Source organism: Muntiacus reevesi, chromosome 8, assembly GCF_963930625.1.
Source record: "Muntiacus reevesi chromosome 8, mMunRee1.1, whole genome shotgun sequence".
Classification (NCBI taxonomy): domain Eukaryota; kingdom Metazoa; phylum Chordata; class Mammalia; order Artiodactyla; family Cervidae; genus Muntiacus; species Muntiacus reevesi.
The window spans coordinates 71803976-71826553 of NC_089256.1; the positions used below are offsets into that span (position 1 = coordinate 71803976).

The 22578-nt window shown below is 39.7% G+C and overlaps 1 protein-coding gene across 1 annotated transcript in view; it reads left to right on the plus strand.

Moving 5' to 3' along the window:
- The first annotated feature begins 206 nt into the window (after positions 1-206).
- NCEH1 (neutral cholesterol ester hydrolase 1) overlaps positions 207-22578 on the plus strand; it is a 70041-nt gene continuing 47669 nt past the window's right edge. Inside the window, exon 1 of the mRNA XM_065942917.1 lies at positions 207-467. Coding sequence (XP_065798989.1) covers positions 330-467 — 138 coding nt within the window. The 5' untranslated portion in view covers positions 207-329. The remainder of the gene's footprint in view (positions 468-22578) is intronic.

The window sequence follows — 22578 nt, forward strand, 5'->3', positions numbered from 1 at the left end:
TGCAGTTAAGTTTCTGTTTGGAAACCTGCAGAAGGGAAGTCCTTGGTCACTGGTGTGCAATACACACCTGTGTCCTCCGGAGTCCGCTGTTCGCCCAGCACAGCTCCACAGCTTTCTCAAACCTGGAGTGTCTGCAACACTTTGCAAGGACACAGTGGAGGAGGCAAGTCAGCGCTCTGACTTCCTCCTGACGCCGCCTCTGATTGGCTCTGGGCATACAAGAAACGGGTGAATGAGCGGCTGGCCCTCGCAGAAACTTGCTTGAGGTCTCTGGGTGGTATTGCCCTTTCCTCCTCGTACGTCCGGCAGGCCAGCCGAGCCGGAGGAGGATGAGGTCGTCCTGTGTCCTGCTTACCGCCCTAGTGGCTCTGGCCGCCTATTACATCTACATCCCTCTGCCCAGCTCCGTCTCCGATCCCTGGAAGCTGATGCTGCTGGACGCCACTTTCCGGAGCGCACAGCAAGTGGTGAGACGCAGCCTAGGGCTGATTCTCTCTCCCTTCTCTTAGGCAATATTTAAAGAGGAAAGAGAATTTCCGGCCTTGTCCCGTGAGATGCATATTTTTGTAGCAATAAGCAATAAGGCTATTGCTTTTTAAAGTCGTTTAGGCTGACATTTTCAGGATGTCGCATTCGCTTCTTGGCTAGCAGTGGCCTGTGTGTAGGTCTTCGTCTGTGTTGATACCGGAGAAGGTGAAGTTCTTGAGCAGAATTTGACGACTGTTTAAATCCTCGTCTTTCCTAAATGTCACCTTCTATCTTGGTTTGCAACGTCAAAAATCAAGCTTCCAGTGTTTTATAACCCACCCCTCCCCCACTTTGTTCTCTTATAGAGAGCGGCAGAGAGCGAGTTAAGTGTTGTAGGAAGGCTCTGGTTTCTGGGAATGCAGCCACCTTAAGAGCAGGCTTGGCATGGTGATCTCGCTCTGTGTCTGACAGTGGAGCCCTCCTTGCCAGGGGCAGCAGCCCGGGCTCCCCCAGTCTTTAGGGAACGGCACAGATCTGCACGTCATGGCCGGCCCTCCTCGGCTCAGCCCAACAAAGGAGGCGGAGAGGCCTGGCTGGCGGCGGGAGGGGCTGTGGAGGTAGTGACAGCAGGTGTTCGCGTGATGCTCTTGTTTTCCGCCTGCTCTGCAGCCTTTCGTTTCTGTCCGTAACTGTGGAAGAGCTAACCTTTGCCTGAGTAAGGATATCCAGGCTTAGCCTGGCAGGGTGACAGTTCTCTTTACTGTACCGTGAGTGTATATTTGTTTTAACCCCGTAGACAGAAGAATGTAACTTTCTGGTTTATTCTATGTGAGAGGCATTATTTTTAGTGCCAGACAATCTAAAATCCAGACTACAATCAACTGTCAAGTCTGAGCCCTATGGTTTTCCCCCCCGAGCATCCTGCTCTATCTAAACTCCTGACCCTCCCCCCAAGCCGAGACTCCTCCCCTCCCCCAACCTTGGGCTTTAACCTCAGGTTATTTTTGTAAACTCCTTTAAAGAGTGACAACTCGGGAGAGAGAAAGAAACAAACAAACAGGATTCTCCTAGACGGTTGATATTCCCTGTGCATTCCAACTGTGTGTAGCATTACCTAGTCTCTGAGGCACTGTCCTATCAAAAATCCCTTAACTAGGGTATTATAGCGCATTTCTAGGAACATTTTGCTTTTCTTGAATCCAGCCACGTTTCCACCCTTAAGTCCCCCATTTTATCTTAGGAAAGGTCTATGAGGCTATAGAGCCTCTTCCTTCCCTCCTGCTTACTATAACATTAACAAGAGGAAAGAATGACCATCCCCTTTTCTAGTATTGGCTCCAATCAAGGCAGTCTTGTGTAGGATGCTCTGCAATCACTCTCTTCCTCCAGAAATTTTGTAGCTGGGGAGTAGCACCCTTTAAAGATTCTGGGATACAATGATATTTACCTGGGTGGCTTAAATGGCCTTCTACAGTAAAAAGAGTAATGCCTAATGATAAGAAAAACAGAAAGAAAGAAAAAATAAGTCAAACTACTGTATTGGCCACAGAGATTGTTCTTGCCTTTCTGATCACCAAGGAAATCTTCCCTATCATAAGTAATTTGGAAAAAAGCCATGATTGGAAAAATGTCTTTCTTCCCCAACGAAGCAACCATTCCAGTAAGGCCTTTGGACCTTACGGTCATCTGTAGAGTGTGCCCTTAGCTGGTGTTTGGGAATGATAATGTTTATAGTGCCAGGTCACAGAGACAGATAAGGTAGCAGAGTATCCTCATTGGACACTGTGGCTGGGTTGGGTTAGCACACAAATGGGTCTCATCATTTGTCTTCAGAACTGTAAAATATCAGAAACATCATTCAGCCCACAAGGAAGCATATTCTACCTAGGAAAGCAATTTACCAGTGCCACTTCAAATTGTCCTGGGGAAAAGGCAATGTGCTTGACGCTTGGTAGTAAACAGAGCATGTTAGTCATGCCTCCCTGAATCCCTCCTCAGCCAGGCCACTTGCTGGCTGTGAGGCTAGCCCATTAACTAACCTTCTCTGATCCTCAGCTTTCCTTGTAAAATAGGGCTGATAGCTATTGATGCTTTGTAAGAGTGTTGTAATGTATTTTAATGGCTGAAATTGGTTGTATTTATTCTTCTAAGTGGACTTCCCTGGTGGCTCAGATGGTAAAAGTGTCTGCCTACAATGCAGGAGACCTGGGTTCAATCCCTGGGTTGGGAAGATCCCCTGGAGAAGGAAATGGCAACCCACTCCAGTCTTCTTCTAAGTATTGTCCCAAAGAGCCACTGTGGGTTGTGGGGAAAATCTGTAGTACTGCTCAACTTTGTTGAAACAATAAAATAAATGTAAACTGGAAGTAGACTACCTCCTTGAAACCTGGAATGCTACCACTAAATTGCCTGGCATAAAGTTTGTTGCCCACATCATTTTAGTTTGAATTGTTTGGCTCCATTACAAAAGCTACTTCAGAGATAAGGCTTGGTCAGCTTCCTAATACAGCAGGCACCTGCCTAACATCAAGAAATGTGAAGGCTTGGGACTTCCCTAGCGGTCCAGTGGTTAAGACTCTGCGCCTTTCACTGAAGGGGGCATGGGTTTGATCCCTGGTTGGGGAACTAAGATGCCATGTGGTGTGGCCAAAAAAAAAGTGAATGCTACTTTTATTCTGCTGTCATTGGCAAATGTTTCACCACTCCCTGTCCCTTCTCATGTCCTTTATCTTCTGCAGATGAGTCAGATTATTGAGATTATGTTCATTGTGCTTTTCTTCCTTGGGGTCCTTCAATATTACCTAAGAAGAAGCTACCTAGGATCTTTCTCAAGTCATCTCAAACACAGATGCTATATTAGAGTCACCTAGGAAGCCTTCAAAAATCCTAATGCCCAATTCACAACGTATACCAGATTTATGCAGAATCTCTGGGAGAGGAGTCCCAGGAAGCAGTATTTTTAACAGTTCCCAAGGTGATTTCAGTGTCCAGCAAAAACTGAGAACCACTACTCTGTAAGTTAAATAATACACTGCTGATGTAGATAATATATTTTTCCTAAACTGTTCAAGTTATATTGCATACATGTTGCTGGAAATGAACCCTTCACATTAGTATGTTTATCAGATTATCAGCTGATACTTTGGCTCTTAAGTCTAAGGTGATAAAATAGCTAGGCATCTTTCAGTGTGATAGCAAAGCCATCATAAGACTTGAACAGTGGAAAGACACAGACAATAATAGTCTGGGAAGGGCAATGGAGAGAGATGTAGATGAAGATTAGGGGAACAAAAGGAAGGAGTTTGGTGGACATTCTGAAGACATTTCAAAATGCTGTGGAAGCAAAAATTTTTTAAAAATGGTAATCTTGGTACAGATAGAGATACTGAGAAGTATACACTGCTGGAAAAAATGTAAATTTCAACAGCTTTTTTAATGGCAGTTTGGCAGTGTCCATGGGAAGCTGCGGAAGTATTTATTCTTTGACCCTACCATCCTTCTGGATGAATTCATGTAATTATGCATATAGTCAAAGCTGTAGCTATAAAAATAGAAACATTTCATAGGTACAAAAATCTTTTTAAACTAATCCAAAATCACTGCCATTTATGAAATATATGAGAGAACATTCAGCAACCTTTCTTTTCTTTTTTTATTTTCTGTGTTATTTTAAAGAATTTCAGAATGATAAGAGACTACGTAAATATGGTAAACCCATATTTTGGAAACTATGCAGTCAAAAAATTAAGTTGTAAAAATAAAGTTTAATGATGTACAAGTGATTTATACTGAGCTTTAAGTGAGAAAATACTACAAAAAACATATATGCCATTATACCATTTGAAATATCTATACATCAAAACAGATAGCTTTATAAATCTATATATAGATGTGTAGAAAAAGCAGGACATAATTTAAAATATAGTGAGTTTTTTTCTGGGCCATAAGGTTATATCTTCAGGTTTCCTGTCTGTATAGTCTAGTTTTTCTGCAATGATCATGAAATAAGAAATTAATTAAAAACATTTTTGTAGTAGGTTTTCCACTTGTAAAGTGGAATTGAAATGCACATACATATCAATGTGATTAGTACTTCAGTAATTTTTCTATGAAGAAAATAATTTTCTTTTCTTTTCTCTTTTGGCTGTTCCATGTGGCTTGTGGGATCTGACCAAAGATGGAACTCCAGCCGTGGCACTGAGGCATTGAAAGCTCTGAGTCCTAACCACTGGGCCACCAGGGAATTCCCTAAAATAGATTTCTTTAAAAAAGGTATCCTGGATCCTTTGACCGCTATCATGATGGCAGGTTTCATGTTCAGTCACTTAGATGTAATACAGATTGAAAGCTTAGTGTGTGTGAGTCTGACCCACAAGAAACTGCAGCTTAGTATGATGAAGACACTGTGCTCATGTATAGCTATTAAAAAGGCAAGAGCTGACAAGTATTACAGAAGGGGTGCAGTTACAGGAGCTCATAGGAGGGCGTGGTTTTGTACAGTTTAGAGGGTATGATAAAGATGTTGACTGAAGGTAATAATGGGCCAGAGCATGACTTCTTACCTCAATCACCTCTTAACTTTCTACTTCTTATCCTATGTATCCTTTCAGTGACATAATGTAAAAGAGAAATTATTGAAGCTGATATTTCTGCTGAATGCTTCCCCTGTTTCTTATAAATGACAGTGATTTTGGACTAGTTGAGCAAGATTTTTCATCCTGTAAAACTTGTTGAAATCGAATGTGACCTCACCTGAATTCTCTGTGCATGATGTGCTTTTGGACTGTGTGGGTATGCTTTGAATGATAGCTCAGCTGGGTGTCATGCAGAACTCCAGCTTGGTAACCTTCTTCATAAGCATTCATGAACTGGAATGTTTACTCCTAAATTTAACTTTAAAACATTAGTATGTAATAAGTTTTGCTTATTGCCATCTAAACTTGCCTTGACACATATTTCTTCAGGTAAATTAGAGATCTCACTCACTAAGCACAGTAATTTTTAGCTGATTTAGTGAAATTTTCTTTAAACACACCTGGCAGCAGAATGACTTTAAGAATAGCTTGAGGATACAATATTTAAATAGTATTAGTTCTGACAAGTGAGCAAAATGAATTGGTCTCGATAGTACCTGCTGGTGGATCCAATCAAATATTAAAGTCAGGTTGATTCAACTACAAGTGTGTAAGGCAATGCCTAATTTGTAGTTCTCCTTTTCATTCCTTATTTTTTTAACTTTTTTATTTTGTATTGAGGTTTAGCCAGTTTCCTTTTTACTTTTCCTGAAACTCTACAAATATGGCTCTGAGCACACAAATGCCAACCTTATTACTTTATTTTAGTGGGATATCCTATTGCTAACATGTGGCTTGAGCTTGATATGAAAATATTTCTGAGGTGTGAAAGTGTAATAATCGTTCTTAAGCATTCTATTAATGCACAATTACTTCTTTTAAATTAGTGAGCATATGTTTACTTTAACTGACAAATGAAACTATACGGTAACTGTCTACCATTTATTTTCTCCTTCGTTTATGTTTATAAAGAATTAAGATGTGTAATTAAATTTCATGGTGATGGGCCTAACTATCTTCCCTGCCTAATCTAAGATGTGTCATAGTATGAAATTTTAACAGTCTTCTACTGTTTCCAAAATAAAATCGATATCCTAGCTTAATATCCTATCCTTAATAAAGTTAAAATTCAGAAGTCATCATTAATTCAATGAACAACAATGCTAGGAGTTGATTAAACAATAAAACACATGTCTAATCTTTACGAGTTTACAGTCCAGTGAAGGGAGATAAATCTACTGACAGTTACAGAATGTGACTTGAATGATAGAAGAAGAATTATGATAGAGACATTTGTGGGTTGCTGCCTTAAAAAGGACATCTAATGTTAACCCGTGGAGAAGGAAATGGCAACCCACTCCAATGCTCTTGCCTGGGAAATCCCATGGACAGAGGAGCCTGGTGGGCTACAGTCCATGGTGTCTAAAAGAGTCAGACATGAGCGAGCAACTAAACAACAACAACAGTGTTGACCTTGGCATCGGGAGCAGGTGTTTCCCTTTCACATTGATATCAGCTCTGAATTATCAAGGCTGAGTGAGCATTTACAGTAAAGAAAGTCGCTCAGCTGTGTCCGACTCTTTGCAACCTCATGAACTGTAGCCTGCCAGGCTCCTCTGATCATGGGATTTTCCAGGCAAGAATACTGGAGTGGGTTGCCATTTCCTTCTCCAGGATATCTTCCTGACCCAGGGATCGAACCTGGGTCTCCCACACTGCAGGCAGACTCTTTACCATCTGAGCCACCAGGGAAGCCCATTTACAGTAAAAATAACTTAATAATCTATTAAGCATATCCTGAGCATTTACTCTGTGCCAGATACTGTGCTGTGTGCTTTACATACAGTTCATTTAGTTTGTGCTATAATTCTATGAGATAGGTGTTCTTATTTTCCAAAGGAGGAAACTGAACTGTAAAGAAAAGTAACTTGCTTTTGTAACAAAGCTTGTAAGCGGTGGAGCCTGTCTTACTGTGAGTTTAAGAGCTCAACTGTTGTGCTAGGTTGCCTTTCCATAAGAGCCAGCTGAGTGAAAGAGGTGAAGATGAGAAGAAGGAGAGGAAGGAGGGGGAAAAGGGCATCCCAGACAAAGGGAATGTTCCAATGGGAGAGGATGGTTCAAGCTAAGGCCCTAAAAGTAGTTCTGAGTGGCTGAAGTATAAAGCTCAGAAGACAGAGAGGTCAGGTAGAAAGGAAGCACAGGCCAGGTAATAGGGTTCTGTGGGCCAGGAAAGAAGCCACTGAAAGGATTTCAGCAGGGAAATCACATGGTCAGATCTGTATTTGAGAACAGTTTTCTCAGTGGCAGCATAGAGAATAGAGTTTAAGAAAATAAATGAGGGCAAAAGACCACTTGAGAAGCAATTATCCAGATGAGAGGGGAGAGCATGAACTAATAAAATGGGACGGGTTTGGAGTGAGGCTGACCAGAGTTGCTGATTGCTAGAGTGAAGGAGAGAAAGGAGTCAAAGATGACTTCTGGGGCAAACTTCTGCAGTAACTGGGTGAATGGTGATGACGAGCCTGATTAGGAAAAGGAGCAGGTCTGAGGGTAAAGGTCATAGAGTTTGGCACCTTGCTTTGAAGTGTCCATTGGACCAGTTTAAGGGTAGCTGTTCATAAATAGTTTGCATGTATAAGACCAGAATTTGGCGGGGGAGAGAGAGCGAGCTGAACTTAAGATACGGGTTTGGCAGAGGTCAATGAATGGCTAGTGGTGGGAGCAGTGGGAATGAATGTGTTTAGAGTGAGAGGAGGATTGAGGGATCCTACCAAGAAAACCCCAGGAGCTCACCAGTGAGAGGAAAGGAGGCCAGCCCTAAGAGAATGAGACCCTGAAGAACATAATTCTTTGGTTATACCTTACATTTTTATAGCACTGCAGGTTTTACAAAGGGTTTCACTTACATGATCTCATTTTATTTTTACAATAAACAACTGGATGACAATACTTATTTGCATTTGTCGAGTGAGGAAACAGGTTCTGAAAGGGTCAATGACACTCCCACGTTCACATGATAATAGTGACAAAATAGGACTGGAATGAAAATTACTAGACTCTTAATTTTGTGTTTTCACTGCTGGGCCAGGTGACCTGAAAACAAAGTCCTGCATGATGGATTCGCCCATTTTTGTCCCTGGTGCTATCTCTCTGACAGGTATTCATAGCTGCAGGCATGTATGTGGGTATACTCATGATAACTTTATCACGGGTACACTGTATCCTGACTTTTTTTGAGCTCCTGCTATTAAATAAATATATGCTGGTGTTTTCCAGTCTTTTTTCCTGTCAGAGATTTGATGACCTTTGTAAAAGACATGCCAGGGGAACATGGAGGAAATACTAGGGGAATCTGTAAGGATTTGAATGACAGAATTCACAGGATGCATGAAGAAAATTATACAAAGGGTTCTCAAAGAGAATGCCAACTCTGATAGATTTTGAATAGTTATAAAAAAATGCTTTTAAGTTTTTACCTCTATAAAACACCTAACTTTCAGTGTCTTATAGCTCATCTGTAACCCATTAGTAGCCTACCTGTTGGCTGCTAATGGTACAACATGCAAACTGTAAGGAAGTTCTCTTTCCTATAGTTTGTATCCTCAGTCACTCAGTCACATCCAACTCTTTGCAACTCCATGGACTGTAGCCTGCCAGACTCCTCTGTCCATTGAATTTTCCAGGCAAGAATAGCGGAGTGGGTTGCCATGCTTTCCTCCAGGGAGATCTTCCCAACTCCAGTGATTGAAGTCACATCTTTTGTGTTTCCTGCATTGGCAGGCAGATTCTTTACCACTGCACCACCTGGGAAGCCCTATAGTTTGTAACTATTTAAATACATGTATATTGCTACTAAACACAGAGAGAGTGTCCCCAAGTTGCATGTACCTAGGGTAGCCTCAAAATTCATTATTCAAACCATGCCATGTCTGAGAGTAATAGGAGTTGCTATTAATAATCCTGACAGGACAACTGTTTTAAACCAGTACTATTCCCAGACGAATTTGGACATTTGCTCTGCCTGCATTTATGTGACATGCATTCATCAGCATAATCAACTTAAAGTTATGGAATGATTGCTGTGCTCCCTGCTCTGCTCCGATTTTACTGTTAATCCTCCAGGGAACCAGCTCCCACCCCTCATGCCAGGTGGAATTCCTGTTCTGTAGGATAGCGGCAGAACGAAAGCACTCAGTTCTTTGGCACTTAGGACCTGGACCAAACTGGTACCACTCCGCTGAATCTAGCCTCTCAGTGTCCCCATGACCATCCTGACACCTCTCCTCCTGCTGTCACCTCTGCCTCACATGCCCTCCCACCCTCGTACGTTAGCCAACATCCCACACATCTTTCAACACCCACTCAAAGATCATGTCTTTTGGAAACTTCCCCTCTTTTCCCAGTCAACCTTCATCTCTCTCCCGTTCATACTCTGCTAGCATGTTGTTTTTCTTTTATGGCCCTTGTATGTTTCCTAATGTTGATATTTCTTTACATACAAACTCCCCACTAAATCGTAAGGTTCCTCACCTATCATAGACATAATTTTTCTCTTACTATTTTAGTATTTTTGTTTCTTGGGTTTCTGAGTGGGAGTGGGCTTGAAGATAATGCATGATAGGGGAAGTAAGAATTCATGGTTCTGCTTTCTTTCAGTTCTCCCTATTATTCCATCTGCCCCAAACATCAGAACTGGTGCTTTCTGGTGCTTCTGACTCTGAACTTATCCCAAAGTGGCTTTTTGTTGTCTTTTGCAGTTTTTTTGTTTTGTTTTTTGCAAGCTTTGCTGTTTTCCGGGTTTCTGATTTCCTCAGAATATTTTTGTAGATTTATGGTTGTTTTTGAATTTGTAATGAATCACGTGTTTCTGGCTAAATGTTAGTTATATTACAGGCCATCTCCTTAAAAGATAACTGGCAAATTCCCACATTCATTTGGTATCATTCTCTTTTTCTCTTTTCCTCCAGAATGGATAATTGATGAATGTCCCATAAGAAATTAATTTGACCGACACTCTTCTGTGCCACCTGTCCTATAATATTGTCTGGGTCACAAATTACCTTTTTCTTGACCATTCTGAAGTCTACTTTCCTAAAACACAAGATGTTTATTTCACTGTCCCTACTTAATGCATCAGTTCTAAAATAGAGTCACTCTATCCCAAGGTTTCAGTCACTTCCATTTCATGGCTGTTGGAGAGAAACAAGTCCAGAGGAGCCATAATCCCTGCCTCCTTAATTTTCTTCACAAGACAAATCAATTTTGCTTTTAAAAGATGATTGACTTTTAATAGAATAAGATTACTGGTAGCTGTCTGCATCATAATGGATACATTTGTTGAACAATAAACACAGTCACCTTGTGAAATAGTAGTTAATGTCCTCAGTTAAGGGAGACAGAAACTCAATGAGGTTGAGTAACTGGTTCACAGACATGGCACTGACTGGGAGGCTGACTCTGAATCTGGTCTGCTGAATCCACAGCTTCCTGCTAGATTGTTCAGTCTCCCTTCTTCCCCTTCTTATTCCACCCACAAATCTTTTGTGTAAATCCACATTGTAAAAGCATCTCGTGGGCAAGGAGCCTGCTATGTACTGTTTACAAATTATAGTCCTAGAGGTTTTAGTATATGTTACACATTGAAAAGTGTTCTATGGTAAGTGAGACTAGGAAATGCTGAGTTAAACAGAGTTAATCAGGATTTCTTTTTTAACTGTGAAACGTTTCAGAATCCCTATCATACTGACATATATTTTGAATTTTAAAGAAAGGATATTTAGTTGAGTCCCATATTTAATTAACTATCAATCCTTATTTGAACCTCATGGTACTGATGGTATATTTACAGAATCTGGGGGTCTATTTTCATAGTGTTCTAGAGCATGGATTTGGGGGTCAGGGAGACTTGTGCTCAAATCTCAACTTGAGCTATACTCGCTGTGTGACTGTGACCTTGTATTTAACCTATGAGTGTTTCCTGATCTGGTAACTGGTCATGATACTCAGCTCATGAAGTTATTTTGAAGGTTGCAAATGATAATGTATACAAAGCTTTATTGTTTGCCATCACCCCACAGTAGTTAATATGTAAAACACTTGGAATAATAACCTGTCACAAAATAAATATGTTTGGTCCTCATCTGACTTTTGGCAGCCGTCTGCAGTATACTCCAACAGTAGTGTGCAGTTTTATTTTTAATTTTCACCTTTATTCTTGTCAATCTGCTTCTGCTCTGAAGATCGTGGGTCTCTATACAACTGTAGATCATTTTTACCTGGCCTGCTGTTGGCTCCTGCTACTGGGCTTAAATCATAGCTTTACCATTTACTAGTCATGAGACTTGGAGAAGGCAATGGCACCCCACTCCAGTACTCTAGCCTGGAAAACCCCATGGACGGAGGAGCCTGGTAGGCTGCAGACCATGGGGTCGCTAAGAGTGGGACACGACTGAGCAACTTCACTTTCACTTTTCACTTTCATGCATTGGAGAAGAAAATGGCCACCCACTCCTGTGTTCTTGCCTGGAGAATCCCAGGGACGGGGGAGCCTCGTGGGCTGCCATCTATGGGGTCACACAGAGTTGGACATGACTGAAGTGACTTAGCAGCAGCAGCAGTCATGAGACTAATTGGGTAAGTTCCTTAAACTCTTAAGTAACTTAAAACTTAAAAGATCTAGTTTCCCTACCTATAAAAGTGGAATAATGACAGTGCTTCCCTCAAGGCTTGTTGTTTTTATTGTTCAGTAGCTAAGTTGTATCCAATTCTTTGCAACCCCATCAACTGCAGCATGCCAGGCTTTCCAGTCCTTCACTCTCTCCCAGAGTTTGCTCAAACTACGTCCATTGAGTTGGTGATGCCATCCGACCATTTCATCCTTTTCTTGTCCTTGTGTCATCAATCTTTCCCAGCATCAGGGTCTTTTCCAAAGAGTCAGCTCTTTTTATCAGGTAGACAAAGTATTAGAGCTTCAGCTTCAGTACCAGTCTTTCCAATGAATATTCAAGGTTGATATCCTTTAGAATTGACTGGTTTGATCTCCTTGCTGTCCAAGAGACTCTCAGAAGCCTTCTCCTCACCACCATTCAAAAACATCAATTCTTCAGTGCTCAGCCTTCTTAATGGTCCAACTCTCACATCCATTCATGACTACTGGAACAGCCATAGCTTTGACTATATGGACTTTGTCAGCAAAGTGATGTCCCTGCTTCTTAATATGTTTTCTAGGTTTGTCATAGCTTTTCTTCTAAGGAGCAAGTGTCTTTTAATTTTGTGGCTGCAGTCACCATCTACAGTGATTTTGGAGCCCAAGTAAATAAAATCTGTCACTGTTTTCATTTTTTCCCCATCTATTTGTCATAAAGTGATGGGACCGGATGCCATGATCTTAGTTTTTTGGATGTAGAGTTTTAAGCTAGGTTTTTCACTCTTCTCTTTCACTGTCATCAAGAGGCTCTTTAGTTCTTCTTTGTTTTCTGCCATTAGAGTGATATCATCTGCATATCTGAGGACGTTGCTATTTCTCCCAGTAATCCTGATTCCAGCTTGTGATTTATCCAGCCCAGCATTTCACATGATGCACTCTGTATATGTTAAATAAGCAGGGTGACAATATACAGCCTTGACATACTCCTTTCCCAATTTTGAACCAGTTCATTGTTCCATGTCTGGTTCTAACTATTGCTTCTTGACCTGCATACAGATTTCTCAAGAGGCAGGTAAGATGGTCTGGTATTCTCATCTCTTTAAGAATTTTCCACAGTTTGTTGTAATCCACACTCTCAAAGGCTTTAGTGTAGTCAATGAAGCAGAAGTAGATGCTTTTTGGAATTCCCCTGCTTTTTCTATGATAAATGTGATTGTGTATGTAAAATTCTTAGCATAGCAATTGGTATATAGTAAGAACTAAAAACCTATTCCTGTAGTTAAAATTTTGGAGTCTATGGGCTTTGTTTGATGATATATCTGCCTGGATATATGAGTCATCATCATAGAGGTAACATATACCATCTAACCATTTCACATATATATTAACTCAATCTTTATAACAACCCTGTGATTAAGTACTATTATTACTATATTAAAAATGTAGAAATTGAGGCACAGAGAAGTTAAGTAACTTGCCCAGATCACACTCCTAGAGCTAGAATGCTAATTCAAGCAGTCTGGCTTTTAAGTTAGTACTCTAAAAGCTGAAGAAATTGCATGTCTTTTAGACCGTTACTGTCTTATGTCAAAGATCTTTATCAGACTTTGCCAAGATAACAGTTCGTTTTAGCATAATATGTGTCACCTGAAAAGAGTTCCTTAGACTTTAAGAATCTGAGGTACAGTTGGTGACATGACATTTTGTTACATAAATGAAAGTGCTTTACTTGAATCCTGCCTTGATGGTGAGTCATCTGCCACTTGTGAAGATAGTAAAGAAGCACTTGCAAGCAGGTTGATACTTTCCTAAACAAAGGGCTTTGAATTTGCTCAAATGATTGCCATCTTTTGGGCTCAGAAATCTGGCCTATAAAGTTGGAAAATATGACTTTGACCTTTAAAGTTACTAAAGGCAGATGTCTTCAGCTTGACCACCATAATAAAAGAAATTCACCGTGGCCTCTACCATTGGTTTAATTGAGCAATCAGTAAATGTCAGGCTCTGGGGTTATAGCAATTCACCAAACAAACAGCACTTGGCCTTCCTGGAGTAAACAACCCTAAGCCAAAAATATGTGGCAAGTAATATAAAGGAATGGAGAAGGAAATGGCAACCCACTCCAATATACTTGCCTGGGAAATCTCATGGACAGATGAACCAGACCATTGAGTTGCAAAAGAGTCAAACATAACTTAGCAACTAAAACAACACCAATATAAAGGAAATAGAGGAAATATGGAAAAACTTGCTGGCAGGTTAATGTAATTGAAATTTCCTAAGGACCTGGAATCCCCTAAGGAAACAGTGTTGAATAAGAGAGTGGTTTTAGAGTTGGCAAGAAGTTGGTGGAGCCAACAAAGGAGACAGAGCAATCATGGAACACAGGAAAACTGGGGAAACAGTGTCAAAATAACCAAAAACCACAAAGGCTCCACCAGGAGGGAGTGGTCAGCTGTGTCAGATTCTTCTGAGAAATGAGAAATCTGAGGATGGAATCGAGCCCTTTCGTTAGGCATCCTGGTGGACCTTTTAGTGGATCAGCCACAAAACATACTTTCAGGCAACAGTGGCTTTTATATTTCAGCGTCTCAACCTTTAGCCTCTTTGCTGGAATGATTTCAAGGATGTCTACCAAAAATAATGTTTTGACTTTGGCAGTGTTGTTACTGAGCTATCACTTATGATGGAAAACAGCCAAAAACTCCTTCATAGCTTGTAATTAAAAGAACCTGACATGGAGTTTACCAATGGATATTACTGAGGTGCTAAACAGGTTCATATATATAAATATATAAAAATTATCAATATATAACTACTAGTAGTACATTAAAGAAGTAAATGTATATTTGAAAATAAAAAATATATTTATAAAACTAAGAAACAAGAGGTAATAAGAAGTCAAGAAGCTCTTCTTCCTCAAGTGACTATCTTTAAATTTGTGTTGGTTGATTCAACTACATGGAAACATGTTTTAAAATCTGGACTCTTATAGACTAAGTAGCTTTTCCTGTCTGCTTTTCAATGAGGGTCACACCAGATGAATATTAAACTTGCTCCCTACAGATTGATGGCTATTAATTCTGTAATTAGCCATGTACCATTTAAATGCATGTGCTGTATGTTCATCAAGGAGAGTGGGCCAGAATTTTACCAGATGCAGTGTGCCAGATTCAGGGCTTAGTGGCCACAGAAGCGCCTATTGACCAAAACCAATACCTTCTGTCTGATTGCCTCACATAGCCAATCCAAATGGCACCATCTTGCAACTTAAATGAAGATATATCTTGGATGAAAAGAACATTGTCATTGGTTATGTCTACAGAAAGAACCTGTTTGGAAATGATTTTCAATTACTCTAAAACAGTAGCATGATTTCCTGGCTCCCTAAAAGCATGTTTTTGGGAAATTCTTAGAATTTGCTTAAGAAGTTGGACTTTCATTTGGTTGTTGTCAGTGGTTAAATGTCTTCTGCCATTATCCCCCTCATCCCCATTTTTTGTTTTTGTTTAATTTTTTTTCCATTTTCAGATTTTGGAGAACCTGAAACAATCCTGGGTAGCATGTTTTAAGTTCTATATACTTGTGATCCTTAAAGTTGTCTCATTAAAGATTGGTTCCTATGGTTTTTAGTGCATGTGGGAGAGCTGGGTTTCCTTAAGGTGTTTTGTAACCACTGAAATGATGCTTAGTGTATAGTGTTATGCTCTGCTACACTTCTTTCTCTGTCTGTTTATGGAGGAAAATGGTGCATTGTGCTTTCTCTAAAGTGCCAGTATGCTTTCAGCAGTTTATTGATCACCCAGGAGGTGTCACACACTCTAGAGACCTTGAGGTGCTCACATTTCTAGTTTGGTAAAACCAAGGAAACACTTCCAACAAGGCCTACTAAGTGCTATGGTTCGTGGTACGTGGTGGGTGCTGTGGGAGCCCGGGGGGAATTCAGGCAGAGGATCCCAGAGGGAGTTCTGGCTCAACTGAGTCTGGAAGGATGAGAAGAGGCATATCACACAGATGTGGGAAGAAGGGCATTCCAGGAAAAGAAAACAGCAGTGCAAATCCCTGAGATGGGACAGCATGGACACATACCCAGGAGTTATTTCTTTTGTATTTCAGAGAGCTATGAAACGTGTAAAGGAGATCTTTGCATAACTAGGACATAGGTGGAAATAGTCTGTCTTGTGTCATTAAGATATATTTCACTGTTTTAATTATGGTAACTTTAAGTAAGCTAACATGATAATGAAAACATACAACCAATATATGATTTTTCAAGAATATGTACTACTTGGTGAAATAAGCTCTAAACTACTTATTAAAAATATTCTGTGTTACAGACTAGTAGAATAACATTTAAATTCTAGTGACCAAATACATAATTTGATTGAAAACAATTTGTCTTTCTACTGTTGTTTGGTTTTAGAAGCTTTTTGCCTTAGACCGACTTAAAGAAATTTTTGTTTTTCTTGTTGTGTTCCTAAAGTGCTGCTTCAGAAAGTGTTTCTTTGCTTAAAGTTTGAAAGAAACACTGCAGTTGTTGGCAGCTGTGGTGCCTTATGAGATGAGAACTTCTTGAATGTTCATCAAACAGGTTAGGGTCTGTGATTAGAAACCTCTTGTTTTAACCACCCAGTCTAGTTTCTGTCTCACCCCTATTTTCCTCTCTCGTTCTACCCTGATTTTTCCCTCCATAGAACATATTGCTATTGGTGATTGTTTCTTTTATTCCTTCTAAGTAATTTCCCTCTCTAAGTAATGGTCTTCCCTGCTAGGTTGGAAGCTCTGTGAAGGGAGGAAGGAGGTCTGTGGGCTTCCCTGCTGTGTACCCAGCTCCTAAAAGTACCTGGCAGAAAATAAACACTCTCATAAATGCTAAGTGAATTGATGATGAGTAATTCAAAGTCCCTGGACAGCTTCCACAATAAAGAGGATTAGTGATAAAAACCAGACAGGAAATTTTCCCTCTACATCCTACTTCTCAAATAAGGCATCATCATCCATAGGACCAACCAGCAAAATGTGCTTACTTTTGCCCAGGATTCCTATTTCCTGTCCATGAAGAGCCCAAGTAGGAAATGATAAGGAGTAAAGTTTCTGAGAAAGAAAGAATTCAAAGCAACAGTGAAAGAAAGTATAGTCAGCAATATAAGCCGTTCATTCAGCAGTTATGTTGTTCAGTTGCACTTAGCAACACCACTTAGGTGTCTGACTTTTTGTGACCCCGAACTGCAGCACACCAGGCTTCCCTGTCCTTCACTATCTCCCGGAGTTTGCTCAAATTTATATCCATTGAATAGGTGATGCTATCTAGCCATCTTACCCTCTATCACCCTCTTTTCCTTTTGCCTTCAGTCTTTCCCAGCACCAGGGTCTTTGCATCAGGTGGTCTAAGAATTGGAGCTTCAGCATGAGTCCTTCCAGTGAATACTCAGGGTTGATTTCCTTTAGGATTGACTGGTTTGACCTCCTTGCAGTCCAGGGGGCTCTCAAGAGTCTTCTGGATGCCATGATCTTCGTTTTTTTAACGTTGAGTTTAAAGTAGTTTTTTCACTCTCCTCTTTCACCCTCATCAAGAGGCTCTTTATTGCTCTTCACTTTCTGCCATTAGAGTAATATCATCAGAAATTATATTGACCACTAATTATGTACCAGGCATAAAAATAGACCAAGGAGGACAAAGATGGAGACCTTGAAACTCATAATAACAATACAGCAGGTGTCAAAAATAGAAACTTGAACCAGGTCCTAGAGAGCATTGAGGCAGGAGCAACTGTCTGAGAAGTGCGTTGGAGAGGGTGTCATAGGGGAGAGGACATTTGAGACGGTCTCTGAAGGAGGAACTGGAATTTGGTAACACAGGAGAAATTCTGTTAGAAGATGGAGCCCTGCAGTTCAACTTTTCTGTACCTTTGAGGAAAGTAAATACTACATGGGCAAGACAGGCAAGCTTTACAGGCACAGGTGGGTACTGGTCAGTGGTGTGTAGGAATATGAGTAGGTAAAAGGTTGTTTGAGCAGTAGATAATGTCAGAGGGTGGAGAATGTAATCTCTGACTATCACAGCCACTGAAATTTTTCTCTCCATAGAAGCATATTTCCTTTAGTAAATTGGAGGGCTGAATTATTTTATATAGCATGAGGTACATAATTATGCTATAAAAATTTAGAAAATAGAAAAATTTACCTACAGTCTCACTGTAACACCATTTGCTTTTTGTCATATTTCAGTCTCTCTTCTAGTGTATATGTTGTCCTTTGTTAGATGCTGTCACGTTATACAGTTTTATGCACAACTTATTTTAGTTGTCATTACATCAGAAGAACATACTGCATTATTACTGCATAGTATTCCTTTCTTTTTGTAATGGATGTATTGATGTCGAAGAGCAGTGCCATTTTTGACATAACTGTTTCTCTATTACCAGGTACTTAGACAGTTTAGTTTCTTGTTATTATAAGTAATGTTACAACGACCATATTTGTGTCTATAATCTTTTTTGCTTCTCGGACTTTTTCCCAAGAGATTTCCCCAAATTAGAACTACTCGATCAAAAAGTGTAAATATTTTTGCAGGTCCTACTGCTTATTTCCCAGTCATTTTCCTATTTATATGATTGATAGCACTGAGAGAGACTGCTAGTTGGGCTGCACTCGGCAGCATGAGCTATTGCAATTGATTTTTTAAAACTTGTTAATTTAATAGCTTACATGGACACTTCGTTTAATTGTAGTTTCTTTGTAAACAATTGACATTAGAATTTTTGTTCATTCTTTCAATGACTGTTTATTGTATATGTACTTTATATTAGCTCTATTCTGGGGAAAAATAGTAAACAAGTATAATTCCTGCTCTCACACTGTATATTGTTACGCTTAAAGAAACTTTCATTAAAAAAAATACTTGAAAAGTAAATTATTTTTGCAAAACTCTTACAGCTGGTAAGTGACTAAGAAGGAATTTAGACTTGTTTTTTTTTATTTCAGTCCCTTGATCTTTGCAATCTGCTATGCTGCCCTTCAAAGGGAAATATAGGAGCTTATTAACAAAGTTCCTGTTCCTCCAAGTATCTTCCTCTAAGCTTTAATCTAATGATGATGCTATTGCTTGTACTCAGAACTTGTCTAAAATATTTTTTTAAAATTTCATTTCAATTCATTTCATGAGGTGCATGTGAATGTCCATCTCACTACTTTATAGTCTCATCTTGTTTATGAATGAAATGTGATCCTCAGCTTCATCACACATCTTGTTATCTAGAGGAACTTTGGCTTTTCCAGAAATAAAATCCAACTTCATGGAAAGAGGATTTGCCCCATTAAGGATATAAAGGAGTGAACCAAAGTCTCTGAAAGTAGTTGTAAAAAGTATTTTTGGTCAGTTAGATCACATATGGTGAACGCCTTACTTCTTTGCAAGAGTTTTGGAAGCTGCTTTGGTTTTCAGTTTTTGTGAGGACTGTCAGTTTCCACTCCTGTTGGAATTATGGGATCTGCATGTTCAGAGCACCTGTGGGTTATCACCAAATGTTTAACACATCTTCAACTTCAATAATCCTATCTGACTGAGTATTCTAAACCTTTTTGATATTTGTTGACAAAGCTTCCTAAATCATTCTAATGAAGATTTCTAGCTAACTTTGGGATGCTTCAGAGGGTCCATAAAATATCCCAAAGAGAGAGATTACACTAATTAGGTTCATTTTGTATACAGAATTGCATGGGGTGTATTGTCAAGTGAGTAATAAGTCTCGGGTTATATTGCATGGTGGACTTCCCTTGTGGTTCAGCTGGTAAAGAATCTGCTTTCAATGTGGGAGACCTGGGTTTGATCCCTGGGTTGGGATGATCCTATGGAAAAGGGAAAGGCTACCCACTCTAGTATTCTGGCCTGGAGAATTCCATGGACTGTATAGTCCATGGGGTTGCAAAGAGTCGGACATGACTGAGCAACTTTCACTTTCACAACTTCAAGGAGAAGGGCCAGTGACCCTTAGCACAGTACTAGGCACCGATCATTGTAACACCCAGTTATAAATAGCTGGATGTCACTTCCTGACATCCTTGGGATGGGAGGACCAAGAAGGAGGTAACATTAAGCACCTTGGACCACCTTTTATACTCATATGTCATGTCATATTAGAGTCTCTTTAACATAGTTTCCTTTTATCCTCTTGAAGTGAAGTGAAGTGAAAGCTCAATTGTGTCCGATTCCTTGCAACCTCATGGAATCTACAGTCCATGGAATTCTCCAGGTCAGAATACTGGAGTGGGTAGCCTTTCCCTTCACCAGGGGATTTCCCCAACCCAGGGATCAAACCCAGGTCTCCTGCATTGCAGGCGGATTCTTGACCAGCTGAGTCATCAGGGAAGCCCAAGATTACTGGAGTGGGTATTCTATCCCTTCTCCAGGGAATCTTCCCGACCCAGGAATCAAACCAGGGCCTCCTGCATTGCAGGTGGATTCTTTACCAACTGAGCTATCTAACCCAATTGATTGTCTCAGAAAAGTTAGTCTTTATCCCCCATTTTTTTTGTGATCCCTCAAGAATGACCATAATTACTGCTAACAAGACTGTAGTCAAGGAGAAGGAAATCTGTATGGTGTTAAGGGAAAAAGAATTTTTTAATTTGAAGTATAGTTGATTTACAGTATTGTGTTAGTTTCAGATGTACAGCAGAGTGATTCAATTATGCATATTTTTTCAGATTATTTTTAATTATAAGTTATTACAAAAAATTAAATATAGTTCCCTGTGTTATATAATAAACTCTTGTTGCTAACCTATTTTTTGTATAGTAGTTTGTGTCTGTTAATCCCATATTCCTATTTTTATCCCTCCCCAACTCCCTTTCCCATTTGGTAACCATAAATTTATTTGCTCTGTCTGTGAGTCTGTTTCTGTTTTGTGTATACATTTACTTGTATTATTTTTTAGATTCAATATAAGTGATATCATATATTTTTCTTTCTCTGTCTGACTTACTTAGTGTGATATTTTCTATGTCCATCCATATTGCCAGAGATGGCAATATTTCTTTCTATTATTGGGTAATATTCCATTGTGTGGAACATCTTCTTTAAGAGAAAATAATTTTTAAAAAGAGACAAGTGCATCAACCTGTACAGTCCTTGGGAGGGTCCATAACTCTCATTCAGATTCTCCATAATCTCCATGTCCATTGTCACTACTTTCTAGTTAAACTACTTTGTGTCACTGCAATTTAAAATGTGAAATGAAACCAAAAAAGTCAAAGATACCTATTTTTATGCCTTAATTTTGTTATTATTGTCCAGGTTTTGGAATAGGACATTGGCAGTTATGCACATTGTCTGTATGAAAAAAAAAAAAAAGTGATCTGACTTTGCAACAGCAAGCTTGAGAGCTACAGATTGACATGCAGATATGTTATTTTTGGCCCATACTGCTTATTAAACATTTAAAACTTCATTGCCAGCATCTAAAATTAAAAACATCTCACACAATAATTTGGACTTCCTACTTTATAGAAAAACCAGATCATCTGATAACACTGGTCCTGAGTTGCCACATCACACAGTCACCTGGGGAGGCCCACAGCTTCTTCCTTATTCAGGGCGTTGTTTTTCCAGTTTGCCACAAACCTCCCCACTCTCTGATGTATTACACCTGTTTTACTTATTTGTGTGCACTATCCAGATCCGTGAAGACATGAGTTCATGACCTATTTTCTACAGTTAACACTCATTTAATGTTTCATGTAGTTAACAAATATTTTTCATTTTGCACAAGTGTTCCAAAAGGTTCCTATGCTTGATGTCTTGGGGAAACAAGACATAATTTACACAGCTAGTAAAATCATACAAGTGCATAAACCTAGAGGTGTCAGGAGGCAATAAGTATACATGGGCAATTCTCAAATGGGCAGTGGAGTTAACAAGGGCTGTAAGCTTAGAGAAGGACTGGATCGACCTTGAGAGGGTAAAGATCAAAGATGTGTCTTGAAGAATGGGTCAGAATAACACTGCAGGTAGGCGAGGGGAAGGGGAAAGGGGAAGAAAAGAATATAAAATATGAATAAAAGCAAGTTGATAAGAATGAACAGTTAGGGGAACCGTAAGTAGGCCTGAGAGTTTGGTTGGATAAAGGAGCTGTTTAGCGGACTTTTGGCTGCCCCTCATTGGCAAATACTGTCTGACATCCATTCTTTAATTCTTTCCATCATTGTCTATTCACTTTACAATTGTTCTGGAAATGCCCATACCAAAAGTAGCAAGCAGCTTGTGCAAACACTTGGCCCATCTCTCTTTATGCAAAGCATGTTTTCCACTTTTTAAAAACTCCTTCTTTGTGTTATGGCTTCTTAGCTCTCCCTCCCTCAAGAAAAAATGGACAGGAGACCTTGATTTTTAGCCTAGTAAGGTCTCTAGAATCAACTAGGAAAACTTGGAGAAAATGAAAAGGAAGTGTGGATAGGAAGGGAGGGTAGTTTGGCAAGCACCAGCAAGTTGTTTTTTTTTTTTTTTTTTGGAAAATTATGATTTTTATTTATTTATTTATTTATTTATTTATTTTTTAATTAGTTGGAGGCTAATTACTTCACAACATTTCAGTGGGTTTTGTCATACATTGACATGAATCAGCCATAGAGTTACACGTATTCCCCATCCCGATCCCCCCTCCCACCTCCCTCTCTACCCGATTCCTCTGGGTCCTCCCAGTGCACCAGGCCTGAGCACTTGTCTCATGCATCCCACCTGGGCTAGTGATCTGTTTCACCATAGATAATATACATGCTGTTCTTTCGAAACATCCCACCCTCACCTTCTCCCACAGAGTTCAAAAGTCTGTTCTGTACTTCTGTGTCTCTTTTTCTGTTTTGCATATAGGGTTATCATTACCATCTTTCTAA